Consider the following 13,772-nt stretch of genomic DNA (forward strand, 5'->3'; position numbering starts at 1 on the left):
TCATTACTTAGATTTATTCATATGGGTCGAATATCTCCAATGGAGTCTTTCGTGTTTGATTTAGTAATTTTCATTACTTAATCTAAAACAATATTCTAAGATCTTTGTAAATAGATCTTAATACCAATTATGTACTAAGTTTCTCCATGGGCCATCATTGATGAATAATTTCATTTCTAAGTCATTAGCATTTGAATGTTATTTCACAATAGAGAGATATGTGTGTATACACATAGGACCAATTAAGTTTTCGTACTCCCACTAAACTTCTTATATATCTATAAGAATCATGTACATTTTATGAAACTAAAATACTTATTAGCTTCACTAAAATACAATTCCAATTCCCAATTTCTTGCTTACATTTGTACTTAGGTTTCATAAGCTAGCTTTCCGTTTAAGCATTATTTGGATCCACAAATCCTATAACATACCATGTACATAGTTTTTTCCAACATTTGATTGAGGAATACGTTTTGTCATCCAATTGCCATATGTACCAATATGCAATCATTGCTTGATTTATAGACTTGAGCATTACGATTTTGCATGAGGTTTCTTCATGTTTTTTTTTTGCATTTTTCTTAAGGACATTGTAATTACTTATCTACCCTTGATTTTTGGATGGTGACACATGTCTACCTATGTCACGTGTGTCCTTTCCTCCTCATCCTTGTGCGTTCTATCTTTTTCGTTGTTCTTTGTCTTCTGTCTGTATCGAAATGGCGCTCATCAATCAATCTCCTCTTCAAACCCCTTCTCTCTCAATCTCTTTGTTAAATCTTATCCAAGATATGAAGTATCTCAATTATTTTTTGAACTTCAAAGGTCATTCGTGTGTTTTTCTTCGTTGATCTTTCTCTCGGTTTCTAAATTTTCTAGGTTTAGGTATTTTACAATTCGATTTTAGGTATTTACAATTCAATTTTTTTGGGCTTTTTTGGTGTTCAGATTCTTATATTCTATCAATTTTTTAATTTTAGTAGGTCTTGGTATTTAAAATTCAATTTTTAAGGGTTTTTGGTGTTTTTAATTCCTACACGTTCTGAATTTTCTTAGATTAGGTATTTAAATTTTGATATTTAGGGGTTTTCAAATTCTGAATTTTCTAGATCTAAGTATTTAAAATTTGATTTTAGGGGTTTTACTATCTTAATGATGTGTTCTACTTCGAAGGAATTTCAGGTATTTTTCTTCGTTTATCTTCTCTTAATTTCTGAATTTTCTAGGTCTAGGTATGTAAAATTCGTTTTTTTAGGGTTTTTGTTTCAGATTCTTATATTATATTAATTTCTAAATTTTTCGTAGGTCTTGGTATTTAAAATTCGATTTTAGGGCCTTTTTGTGTTTTCCTATCTTCTCTCGATTTCTGAAATTTAAGGGTTTTAATTGTAGTAATTTAATCAATAAAGAAATTTTATTATTATGAACCATTGGTTTTCTCCCCTCTCTCCTTTGCTTGTTTAGGTTATCATAATCTTTTCTGGATGTTTTAGTTTTGGAGCTAATTTATGAAAATGCTAACTTACGGGTAAATTTTGGTTAATATTTATTAAATTTAAACATGCCCACCTTGTGTTTGATGAAATGCATGTTGGAGATGGTTAATGTATTATATATATTGTTAGTCAAAGCATAGACTTTTGAAGTTGGCTTTATGCCTAAATTTTTGTTCCTACATTCTTTCACAAGGAAAAGCGAAACATTGTTGGCCTAACACTCTACATAACTATATAGAAGTGATTTCCAAGAGAAATTTGAATCGAATAAGATGGTTTGATTCCACTAGACTATTCAACAAAATGATTTATGCTCATACTTTAATGTTCCATTAGCCTTTTCAGTATTTTGTAATGCTTATTAGATGTTCGACATATTCTTATTTGTGTCAGTTGTCCTGGTAAGTTCTCAGCCTAGATAATCTGGGTGATATTGAAGTTATTGTTAGAATGAAGGCATTGACATCATCCTTAATTTGTCCATAATCTGAATCTAATATGCAATCCCAAGTTGTCATTCCTTTCTTCAAACTGATGCCCCGCACTCTCACTCCCTCTCCATGTCTTTTTATTTTTCAAATTGCCATGGCCTCTGAAATACTTGCCTCCATCATAGGGACTGATGAGGTCTTGTGAATGACGTACATTGCTCGTGTCTGCTTGTGAGCATGCAACTTTCTATTACTTTTTTTTTATGTATTTAGATGGCTATAGTCCAGAGTGATCCCGGATTATACAACCTGCGTATCTCTGTTTATATGAACTACATGTACAGAACTAGAATATGAGATGATGGAAGGATGACTTTTGTAGTGTTGTGTTTTGATTGATTTTGCTTATTAATCTATTCAGATTACATGGGAAGTGGTTTGCGAATCTAAAACAATTCGGATAAGATGTTACTTGAGGAGCAAGAGTGCCTAGAAAAGTTGATCTGGAAAACTGCTGCAGAGCTCAACTATATAGGTCATTTATGGTTTAGAGGCGAAGCTGGAAGCCATCTGTTCTGCAATAGGAGAGAGACCGGTGTATGGCATGTAAGGGATTAGTCTGATATGTTTTGTGTGATACGGTGTTGCATGCATGAATGGAGTGGCCAAATTATGTTGCATATGATCCGAGTCCATTAATTCTTGTGCATGTATTTTTCTTTAAAGTCGATTCTGGCATTGTGAATAACCACCCTTGATCATACTGTCTGGAGCTTGATGAACAATTGAACACTCACTAGTGATATCATAATTTTCTCTATGTAGTACAGTAGTAAATTTGCATTGTGCTTTGTGTTGCCTACTTTCATGCCATTGACAGTCAGTTAAAATGACATAGTTTTTTGAGTTTAACAAAACTAATATGGATCATTAGGTAACCCTTCTTGCTCATCTTGTAAACACTTAGGATGGATATCGCCGGCTCACTTCTAAACGTGTCTGTGTTGTCTGTTATAATTTTTTTGTGGATGCTAATAGAGGATTGACACATTTGGTCTTAGCGTCATTGTATTCCGGTGTTTATTGCTTCTTTTCTATTGGAGGCCAAACAAGAAAAAATAACTTTGAGTTGGTCCTTCAACTCTTCAAGTCATCAGTCGTGCTAGACTTCAATCACGAGACTTCTTTCTATAATATTGTCTAAAAATGACTCATATCAAGTGAAATAGTGTATATATCTCTCAATCCATGAACGTTGATTATGCTCGCCTTTATCTTGCATAAGAATAAAATGGTTGGCGCTTTAGGTTTTTTGAAGGATGTTTGACTCTTTTATTTTTCCTTTCGATTGATTCGCCTTTAAAAGGTTATATCACGTGGTATTCTGCTTCTTTCGTACATATATCATGTTATCCTTCATTTGGAGCTAATGTGTTACTGCTCAGTGAGTTCTAATCCTATCGTAAATTCCGAATCTGTTACATTTATTTGATTGCAGTATTGGTTCAGATTCCTCCGACGTAATTGAGTTCATACATGAAAGAGGTTTGTTGGGTTGTTTGTACTACAAAGGCTAGGAGATTATCCTTCGTTTTGTTTGAGAACTAGATGGTTTATTAGTTTGGTAAAATCAATTAATTCTTCTTCATGGCCCCCCTGTTGTTCATTGTACTGTATTATCACACTTCTTGACACATAGGATATGTTTAAATGAATTTGAGGATGGATTTTTTAAATACTGAGGAGTTTTTGTGCATTATCCTTTTATTGGAACGATTTCTATTGGAAAGATCTTGAGTGATCAGTCTGATGATCATCTTCCCTCTCTTCAATTTGAAGGGTGAATACAACATTTTACCAGTCTTATTTTCCCATATCACTTTAAATATATTATATAGGTGAATTTTTAACAGTCGAGAAAAGATTAGGCTTGAAATTAAAAGGAGCTACGAAGAGCCAAGAATCAGATATTGAAATGCAAGCATGGAATTCGATATAGTTCAACAGTTAGAGTTACTTGGCTCTGTTTAGAAGATTGATGACTCTCTGATTTCTTTAGATGGCTCTGTCTATCATGAACATGTAAGTATGCATATCTATCTCCCGTTGTTTACTTTCTCTTTTCCATGTTTTGAGATGATTAGATCTTTTTTTAAGCATATGGCCCAGAAACTATCTACTGCCGAAGAATCTCAGCGGCACATTTCTTTCATGAAATTACTTGAGTTATAAATTCTACATTAAGAATGTTGTCTATGATGGTAGTCTTTCAAAATCAACTTCTTCTGTTATATATTGTTTTCAAATTTAGCACTGTATGATTCTCGATCATTATTCATTAATGTGGAGAGTGAAGAAATGAAAGCTGCAAGCTAGCTTTATTACAAGCTTATAAAATTGTCATTATTACCAAGATTTTTGGCATATTGAACTATATTTAGATAAATAAAGGAATTGATGAATTGCAGGGGGTGGACCCATTTCATGTTATACTTGCAAGTATATTTTAGGCAACCTACTACTAAAGTATGCAGTAGTTATAAAGTTGTCATGGACGATGTACACTGGAGCTTTAGACTCCGCCGTTTTGAGAACCACTTTCATGGCAATATAAACATCTTTTTGATGAATAAATTTGACGAAGGTTGAGACTGAAGTCTTATTGGTATCTCTCTGAGTATTTGAAGCAAATTGTATACTTATTTTACGATTTCTCCTTATGTTTCCGTGATAATTGCTCCAGTAATTGAAAGGTGTCTGTTTAATGCTTACTTGTAGATTATCTGCAAAAGTGCAAATCTCAGGAAGTTTTCAGAGAATAACGATATAATATTATGTGATGGCACCTGCAATTGTGTTCATGCCACATCTATACCTAGTATTTAAAAAGCGAAACCACATTTGATTAGTTGACATGTGTCATCATTTCTTTCCTCCACTAATTTGGTTTTTTTATTTTTTCTTTGTTGTTTGCGCTATTATACAACTCCAACTGCCTCTTCCACTTTATCTTCCTCATACAACATCATTTAACATCTTCCACTTCATCCTCCCGACTAACACTCAATATTAATACACTATTTAATTTATGTATTATTTCACCTCTATTTAAATCATATATTCTCTATAAAATCATAAACTCGATAAAATTAGAACTTAAAATGACCACTATACAAATGCCCGTTCTTTGAACAAGTTCAAAAACTTGTTCTTTTAAAATTTTGAACTACTAGGAGTTGGACCGCGCGCTATCGCACGCGAATGTCCGTCGAGAAAAATGATGAATTTTGTTTATGGAGAAGGGAGTGGCAGCAATGTATGTCCTGATAGACGAAATGGTAATAGACGAAGTCAACCTTATAATACATGATGTCCGCGATTATCTAAAAGTAAAAGTGTATTATCTTTTGAACATGAGATTGCACTAAAATATTCTGTTTAAAATATATAATAGCTATTACGTAAAGGTTGATGATGAAAAAATTATAAATAGTTTGTATAGTTTAGACTGAGCACGACTTAAACTATCTTCAATATTACATGTATGTATCATTGTACATTCATAAAACATACAACGAGAAACGATTTTCAACTCCCAAAAAATTTGAATCCAAGTCAAGATAAAGATATGTACAAAGGAATATCAGAAGCACACGTCAACTTCTAGTTCTGACTTACTTAAAAAAAACATATCTGGTAATCGGATAGCACAGATCAAATCAAAATTTAGTCAAAACATCAGAAAGATTACATTCATCAACAAGTATTTTGGCATATCTAGGGATCATATACAATTTTGTAGTAAAAATATGGAAATTTTGTGAAACACTGCCTTTAAGTTTGGTGGTTTTGTGAATTGCTACCTTATAAAAACTTTTTTTAATTTAACTACCTTATAAGTTTGGTTTGTTTGACTAACACTACTATTTGACGTTTTTCGTTAATGTTTTCCGTCGTGTATTTCTTCTATTCTTTTAAATATCTCTGTTCATTTGTCATTTTGTGCATTTGCCATTTTAAATAACCGTTGTAGTGGAGTCCAAAGACGTAAAACATTAACAAAAAACGGCAAATGGTAGTGTTAGTCAAACAAACCAAACTTATAAGGTAATAAAATATAATTTCCTTTTTAAAAGGTAGCAATTCACAAAACCATCAAACTTAAAGGTAGTGTTTCACTAAATTTCCTAAAAATATATCAACAAATTATCCAGTGTGATATTTCGATATCAAAGTATGATAATTTCATTTAGTTGATCATTTCAAACCCATTAACCCACAAAACAAAGAAAATAACAGCCAATGACGAACTTAAAAACCCTGACACCGCCACCACCACCACCACCACCACCAAAACCTTAGTCCATAAAGGATGTGATCAGATGCATGAACCAAGAATTTATCTCCCGTGTTCGTCCGCAATGGAACTTTTTCCTCTGTTCACTTCAAACAATATTGGTGCAATAGTCTATATATAATAAAGAAATCAATCTCACATCTTCATAAGAAAGAATAATATAGGGCCTAAGTAAAATGATCATAAACGTTCAACGAACTTGCTTATCATGTGATGATGATACTTCAATACCGCGTAACTCCTCGATCATTTTGACTACTTGCCCCATTCTAGGCTGCTGGTCAGGAGAGGAAGTGGTACAAGCCATAGCTATCAGCAACATGCCCACCATCTCCTATTTGATGTCCTTATACCTCATTAACTCCAGATCAAAAACCTCAGCTATTCATTCTTCCCTTATTACTGACTGAACCCATCTAGGAAGATCCACCACACCACCAACTCAAATATTACCTGTTGTCCAGAAACATCACTTGTTGCTCTGTACCCTCTTAATATGCAATGCAGTTGCCATGGAGGTAAATTCCCCTTAAAAATATTGCTACATCAGGTCAATATTTTGGCATACATGTGAATAAAACAGACAAAAAAGGTAACATTACTGCAGACCCTTCCAATATTTCTTGATAGTTTGGTTACAGCTTGGGTTGTTGTCCATAAGGTCCACTTCCCTCCACAACTGATGGACATTTTCCTGTAAGCCAGAGAAATAAAATGAAAATCGAGTACATGAAATGTGGCATCTATGTAGAAATCAGAAATTCTCCAAGGAGTATACATTAACAGTTCAACAACAGGACAACTTATATGTAACAAAATGCACATTTACTGAATCGTTTTAGAATGTGTTAAGCATATAATACATTTTGAGTTCATCAAAATAATCAGGATCCAGAAACTAGAAGCTAGAACCAATAATTTCAGCAGCTTCTTTTGGTCACTTGGATCATGCATTTGTCATGTTGCTTATAGAACCTTAACCTCAAGGATCTAGCCTTGAGCCTTCAACAAATCATCCAAGAAATCCTACCCTTTCTACTTGCTAGTCAAGGGATACAACAATATCACATCAATGAACTTAAAAAAAATACTATTCTACTTTGTCCGTTCTGAAAGCTAATCAAAGCAATACGACACTGATCTGAAGCAAGTCAAACAATCATATTACAAGCTAATATTGGAGATAAATGGTGTTTTAACAGCGGTGGATCCAAGATTTTCGGCATACAAGAACCAATGGAGTCAGCTAGCTCTTGCATATATCTTCACACGGGTAAGGAAAATTACAACTAAATTTACACAAAAAGTTCCAAGTTCAATGAGCAAACACAACACGTAGCTTAGACCAATCAACTGAGGGACAAAGAACCATTGACTGTCTTAGAAGCAGTGAAGTTCATACCTAATGGTGCATAATCAAATTAAAACACCAGTGCATGTATCATTTCAATCTAAAGGAGATTGTAACTTTTAGAACAGCAGCAGTGATTCTATTTAATCCAGCAAAAGAAACAAAGATACTGTGAGGGGGTCGAAAAAGCACGAGGCTAATGCATGACCTCGTCCCTCGTGGGCGTGACGTCGTCAGATCAAGTGTAATTGGATTTCCTGTGAGTTTACACCCAATCGACTAGTAATATAGGAGTCGCCATTCAGTTTTTAACGACAATGAGAAAAACCGACAAAACCCGGTTATCGTGACATAAAGGGAGTGCAATTATGTTCGACAACGACGGCCATATGTTCCCTTGTGATCCCTGGTGTGGGGATCGCTCAACGTACACCCGCAGGGCAGAGATTAAGAGTTCGGGGGACTGTAGCTACCGAGAGGAGTGCTCATCAATAATACTCCCGAGGCAGGTTATCCTTACTAGCTCAGCATAAATAATTGAAGGGACATGCGTTAAACTATTAAACTATTCTGAATTGATTTTAGCAATATGCAACACATAACACTAAATTGATCGTGATTATCTTATTTAGATTGATTTAAGGTGCCTAGCATGATAATTCAATTGTCCAAGGTATTATCTTATTAGGCGTGATAGATAAATCAAGTTAATAGTTTGACAATTTTATAAAAGGGTGATGAAAGCGATTAAATCATATGAGGGACACATTACAACGCACCCTTGAGAGGTGCGTTGTGGTTCTCAGAAAACTAACCACTTGGCTTTGCTATTTCTCCTTTTATTTAACGAATCTCGAGTTTCTAAGCAATGTTCCAGTATTTAGGCTTAATTCATCAAGCTACAAGGGGCAGGGTGCGTTCTGTTCGACTTTTGGGTCGATTGCGACAGAACGCTGGATCAATTTCGCAGCGTGAGGCTTAGGCTTAAGGCTAGAGTCAATACTCAGGTTATGTAATTGTGTGTTATTTTCACATAGGTTTTGAGGCTGTATTTATAGGAAAAGGGTGTGTGGAAAGATAGATTTTAAGATACGAATCCAAAAAAAATCCGGGAATAAAACGGCTCCAGGCATTTTCAGCGCCCGGGGTTGGGCACCGAAGATTTCGGCGCCCAGATCCAGGCGTTGAAAATGGGATCTGGGCCGAGTTCTTTGTCAGATTTGGACTCTTAGAATACGGAGCTTTTGAGATTTATCCGAGTATTTTAGTGCGTATTAACTTATGACGGAATGCGTCTGGGTCCGTTACGAACTCTAGGTTCGTTAGGAATTTAATTAATACGTAACTCTTATTTTCGAATTATGCCAGGAATGCAAATTCTATCTCTTTTAGGATTTATGTTGGAGTGCAACACCTAATTCTGACAGATTTCTATCTTTTATGACTTTGCCACTTTTAACAACTACCTTTTACGGCAGTTACTATTCTTAGCAGGTTTCTATAAATAGTAGCTTTGGCTGAAAAGAAAAGGGTGATTGAGATTTGTTATTTTATAGGAGATGCGTTGCCAAGTGGAGATTTATGTTCTCATCATCGAACCTTCCCTTTCGGGAATGGGGACAAAAGTAGGTGTCTACAGTTAGCCCCCACTTTGACTGAGTCTCGGGATGAGACGATGGTCAAAGTACTAGATGGAGTGCGTCATACAAGCCATGGTGTATGTGACCTGTTTTGCGAGGGTCTCACGAGCCCTCGAGTGATAACATTTGACTTAAGGGTCATCACTTGAAGTGTTAACACATTCCTCACGTGTCATTGGAATTTGTTAACTGATAGTATAGAAACTCCCTCACTTTGTCATTGGAAGTATCTAAGATGTTTTCGAAATCAAAGCTATAAAGTGTAACTAGGCCTGGCCAAGCCCAATCACGAGGTAAATTTTTTTTAAAGACTCTCATTTTTAGGGTTAGCTAAACGAGAAAACCCCCTTTTTTTTATAGGACGTAAAACGAAGGAAAATCCAGCACATCGTTCTTTTTTGGAAAAACGGAAAACCAATCCTTTGATTTTTGGAAAAGGGAAACCATCCTTTGATTTTTGGAAAAGGGAAACCATCCTTTGATTTTTGGAAAAGGGAAACCATCCTTTGATTTTTGGAAAAGGATAAACCGTGAAAAGTTATCGCTACAGCGACTAAGGACCTGCGCGGTTAGTGACGCAGACCCCGCCCGCTGAAGGTGGGCGAGCCTGTCCGCTGAGGGTGGACGCCCCGTCCGATAGAAGTGGACGAATCTGTTTTGATGTTTCGAAAATAATGACCTACGCGGTTTACGACGTAGACCCCGCCGGCTAAAGATGGCGAGCCTGTTTTTTATTTTTTATTATTAAAAAGAATTTATTTTCTTTTTATTTTGCATGTATATTTTTTTTATAAAAGGATTTTATGATTACAACCTGTTGGTGGGTCGCAATATTTTCCAATTGGTCGTGTCCAATAAGTGGGTCCACACTGTGTATGTCTCTCGTTAATAAACAACGAGATTTTTGGAATATCGTTGTTTTTCCGCGGGAAAGGAATATTAAGACAACAGATAATTCTCACAAAAGGAAACTCGCGCATGCCCCGACAGCGAATATTCGCTGTCTGGGGAAGCATTTTCAGCGCCCAGCTCTGGGCGCGAGAATTTTTAACGCCCAGAGTGGGGCGTTGAAAATGCAAGGGGAGACTGGTCTTTAAAAGGACGCGATCCGTCTCCTTCTTCCCCCATTCTTTCGCCATTTTGGTTCAAACTTCCTCCTCAACTTACTCATTTTTCACTCGTTTCTTTTATTTTTCTTCACGAATTCTACTCCAAATCACTTCCTAATCCTCCCAATGTAAGTAATTTTCAGTAATTTTAAGCTTTTTGTCAAATTTGAGTATTTTTTGTTGAGTGTTTTTGAACTTGAAATTGATTTGGGGGTTTTTGATTTCGTGCCCCTTTCTTTCAATTAGATATTTGAAAATGTTCTATATAACATGTTTAATTAGTTTGTGCATGTTAATTTTCGCAAGTATGTTGGTTTTTGTTTGAATTTGGACATATTTATACTAGCCCCAAAGTGCACCCACGATTCTAGTATTTTCTTGCAATGTAGGTGTTCTTGGTATACTGCTTGCGTTCTTCATAATTCATGAGCGACAAATTATGAAAGAATTTTGATTTTGTTGGAGTTAATTTTGTTTAAGGAGGTATTTGCTCAATTTGAAGTTAGTACCATGTTTTTAGGGAACAAAATTGTATGACTCCATTTTATGAGCGGAATGCACTCTTTTAGAGATGGTAAGTGCCATTTTGTTAAAGGTGTAATGCCTTATTGTTGTGTCGTTGACCAGCATGTCTTGTGAGTCATCACCGTCTTATAGCGACCACGCGGAGCGTGGTATGACACGTCAGTCTACCGGTGCGGGACCCCTATGGATGGGTCCTGTGTATTACAACGGTCGGGACTTACATTACGACCTGGAGCACCACGTGACTACCCGTCTTCACGCGAGGAGGGATACTACAGTCCGTGGTTATGGTGCGGCGATGAGCGAGACCGTTTTTGGCTACCTGAGTTCGGACGCCCAAGCTTTGGTGAGGGCGAGTTCGCTGTTCTCGGTAGTTGAGACTTTCTGGGAGATACTGCGACTCAACATCTCCCTATCTTTCTTACGGTCATTTATGAGGTGGTGGTGGAACACTACCAACACCTTCCATTTTCCTTGGGGCGAGATGACGATTACTCCCGAGGACTACACCGCCTTGACGGGCTTGACCTTTACGGCGATTCCCGTTCGACTGAGGTCTGGTGGCCCGCTGCCGACCGTTGCCGAGGGTACCAGGCTTATGGGCTCTTGGCTGGGTCGGAGATTTCCCTCGTACCAGGCCCGTGGGATACCCTATGCTGATTTGATGTGGGGCCTGGAGCATGGGGTGGAGGAGTCGCCTTTGATACAGGCCCGGTTGTTTTACCTCCACTTCATCACTTCCACTTTTCTGTCGGGTTCTACTGACACCTTTGACCCAAGGTGGATAGACCTGGTGGAGCACGTGTCTTCGCTAGGAGCCTACTGCTGGGGCGATTTGGGCTATGCGACGCTCGTGGGCCAGATGAGTTTGGCGGTGCGAGACTCGGACCCCCGTAGACGTCATTTCGTCATCGCATTGACGGGGGTGCCGCGCTTGATTGAGGTATGTGCCTCGCTCTCTTTTTTGCTTTCTTGCCTTATTGGGCTTTTTTTATGTACATTTTGTTTTAATGCCCATTTTCTTTCTTTTATAGCTTTGGGCCTTTGAGCATTTACCTTGGCTGGCTCCCCGAAAGGGGCAAAGGCCTTTGGAGTACCCTGCTGGTCGTCGTTGGGGCTGGAAGAAGAAGCTGACGGCGCGTCCGCCGCCTGATACCGTGTGGGATCTTATTCGGGATGGGAACCCCGAGCACGTAAAGCACCTTTTCCTTATCTCGTTTCTTATTATTTATTTATTATTTTCTTGTGTGCGAGATCTGATTGTGTCTGTATTCACAAATAGGTGGTCTAGACCCCATGGATCTCCTTTAGGGGTGCCTACGCTTCGGTCAGGGATAGTTATGCCCTGAGCCAGATGCGGGTTTTATTCATCGATCGCCGTGACTCCGTCTGGTATCTAGGGGAGCGGGTAAGTATGCAGACCGTTGGAGTCTTCTCAGTGCCTCATCCTCCACCTGCGACCATGTTGGCCACCCGTTCGATAGACGAGGCCTAGAGGGTTCATTCGAGGGAGGGCGTCCTGGCGACTGAGTTGGTGATAGCGGGAGCTAGCTATCATCAGTTCATCCTGGATTCTCTTCGTCTCCCGGAGCCTGGCGCTGTAAGTCGCTCTTTTTTTTATTTCTTGCTGCGTTCCCATGCTCGTACCCATATATTCATGCTATCGTGTTTCGTGCAGGAGCATCCAGATCCTGCGTTAGGGGGGTGGGTGCCTCCCGATGCTCGGATCTCATATATCGGGGAGGGTGGATCCGAGCTTGTGGAGATTATCCCGGAGGGCCGGGTTTTCCATGCTCCGCTCCCTGAGGGAGTACAGGCGGTATGCACCTTTCATTTATGCATCTTTCTTATTCCTTTTTTGTTTTCTTTTGTTACTGACATTCCCATTTCAGGTCCCGGCCCGTACGGCCAATGCGATGGTGGGGGTGATCAACCGGTTGAAGTCCGCGTTGGTTCGGGCCCGATCCGTACTTTCTTGCAGGAGCCCCCGCTCTACTCAGGTAATGTGCCTACTTTTTGTACATTTTCTTTGGTTATCTCATTTCTGTCACTTACTTTTTCTTTTTGTTTCTACAGACGGAGACAGGGCGAGCCGGGGCCGATGACGCGGGGCCGTCGAGGTTCGGGGGACGCGGCCCCGAGGAGAGAGAACGGGAACGGCACTCGCCCCTACGGCATCGCCGTTTCGACGTGGGGACGAGTACTTCTGGGGAACGACCTAAGCGGGAGCGTGGGCGGCGTTCCATGTCAGTGGCTCGTGAGTCTAGCCCCGAGTTGCAGTCGCAACCTCAGCATTGGGGAGGTTCAGCCTGGGGATCCTCGCACCATGGGGGGTGGACGGGATGGACCGGTGAGGCTTGGAGGGGTGAAGCCGAGGACGAGTCTTAGACTTGCCTCCACCTTTGTATTCATTCTCGTATTTCGCATGTATATATGATTTATTATTATTATTTTATTTTATTTTGCGAATCTTTGGTGCAAGAATGTTTGAGCCTTCATTGGGCTTGCTAGGTTGCCTTTATCAAATGAGGTCTCAACACGTAGCATTAAGACGGTACTAAACTTTCAAACCAACGACAATTTTTTGAGAAAAAAGAAAGGATTCCATATATTGTATTAAAAAGAGTGAGTTTTTACAAGAGTGCACATGTACTAGACAAGCCGACTACTTGGGGGGTATTACATATGTATATTTTCTTATGTCTATATTTGGGGTTTTCGTCCTTGTCAACTCGTGCCATACTCCTTTGTTGGGCTTGCACCTTCATAAATTCCTGTGGCTACCTTTTGTTCTATTTGGACTTTTAGCCTTACTCGTGCATGGGTCGGGGTATAGTGCCCTTGTAGTGTCTTTTCTTCT

General features: G+C 38.6%; 1 protein-coding gene and 1 long non-coding RNA gene across 4 annotated transcripts; both read left to right on the top strand.

Annotated features, from left to right (window-relative positions):
* Window positions 1-557: 557 nt before the first annotated feature.
* Window positions 558-2,750, top strand: LOC110793971 (uncharacterized). 3 transcript variants are annotated; one of them, XR_008927829.1, is made up of 2 exons: window positions 558-2,161; window positions 2,352-2,750. It is a non-coding gene; the product is annotated as an uncharacterized lncRNA (long non-coding RNA). The 3 variants fall into 3 exon arrangements; XR_002534851.2 differs by having other exon boundaries at window positions 558-1,531; XR_002534849.2 differs by having other exon boundaries at window positions 558-1,185.
* Window positions 2,751-6,213: 3,463 nt separating this feature from the next.
* Window positions 6,214-13,406, top strand: LOC130467854 (protein MAINTENANCE OF MERISTEMS-like). Its single transcript, XM_056836809.1, has 6 exons — window positions 6,214-11,855; window positions 11,947-12,105; window positions 12,195-12,512; window positions 12,591-12,731; window positions 12,805-12,912; window positions 12,989-13,406. The coding sequence occupies exons 1-3, from the start codon at window positions 11,016-11,018 to the stop codon at window positions 12,201-12,203; spliced, it is 1,008 nt and encodes a 335-aa protein (XP_056692787.1). The 5' UTR covers window positions 6,214-11,015; the 3' UTR covers window positions 12,204-12,512; window positions 12,591-12,731; window positions 12,805-12,912; window positions 12,989-13,406.
* Window positions 13,407-13,772: the final 366 nt, after the last annotated feature.

This window comes from Spinacia oleracea, chromosome 2 (assembly GCF_020520425.1).
Source record: "Spinacia oleracea cultivar Varoflay chromosome 2, BTI_SOV_V1, whole genome shotgun sequence".
Lineage (NCBI taxonomy): Eukaryota > Viridiplantae > Streptophyta > Magnoliopsida > Caryophyllales > Amaranthaceae > Spinacia > Spinacia oleracea.

Coding starts and splice junctions, on each gene's coding strand:
- LOC130467854 (XM_056836809.1), top strand. CDS start 11,016: ATGTCTTGTGAGTCATCACCGTCTTATAGCGACCACGCGGAGCGTGGT. Junction 11,856..11,946: donor GGGTGCCGCGCTTGATTGAG/GTATGTGCCTCG, acceptor TTTCTTTTATAG/CTTTGGGCCTTTGAGCATTT.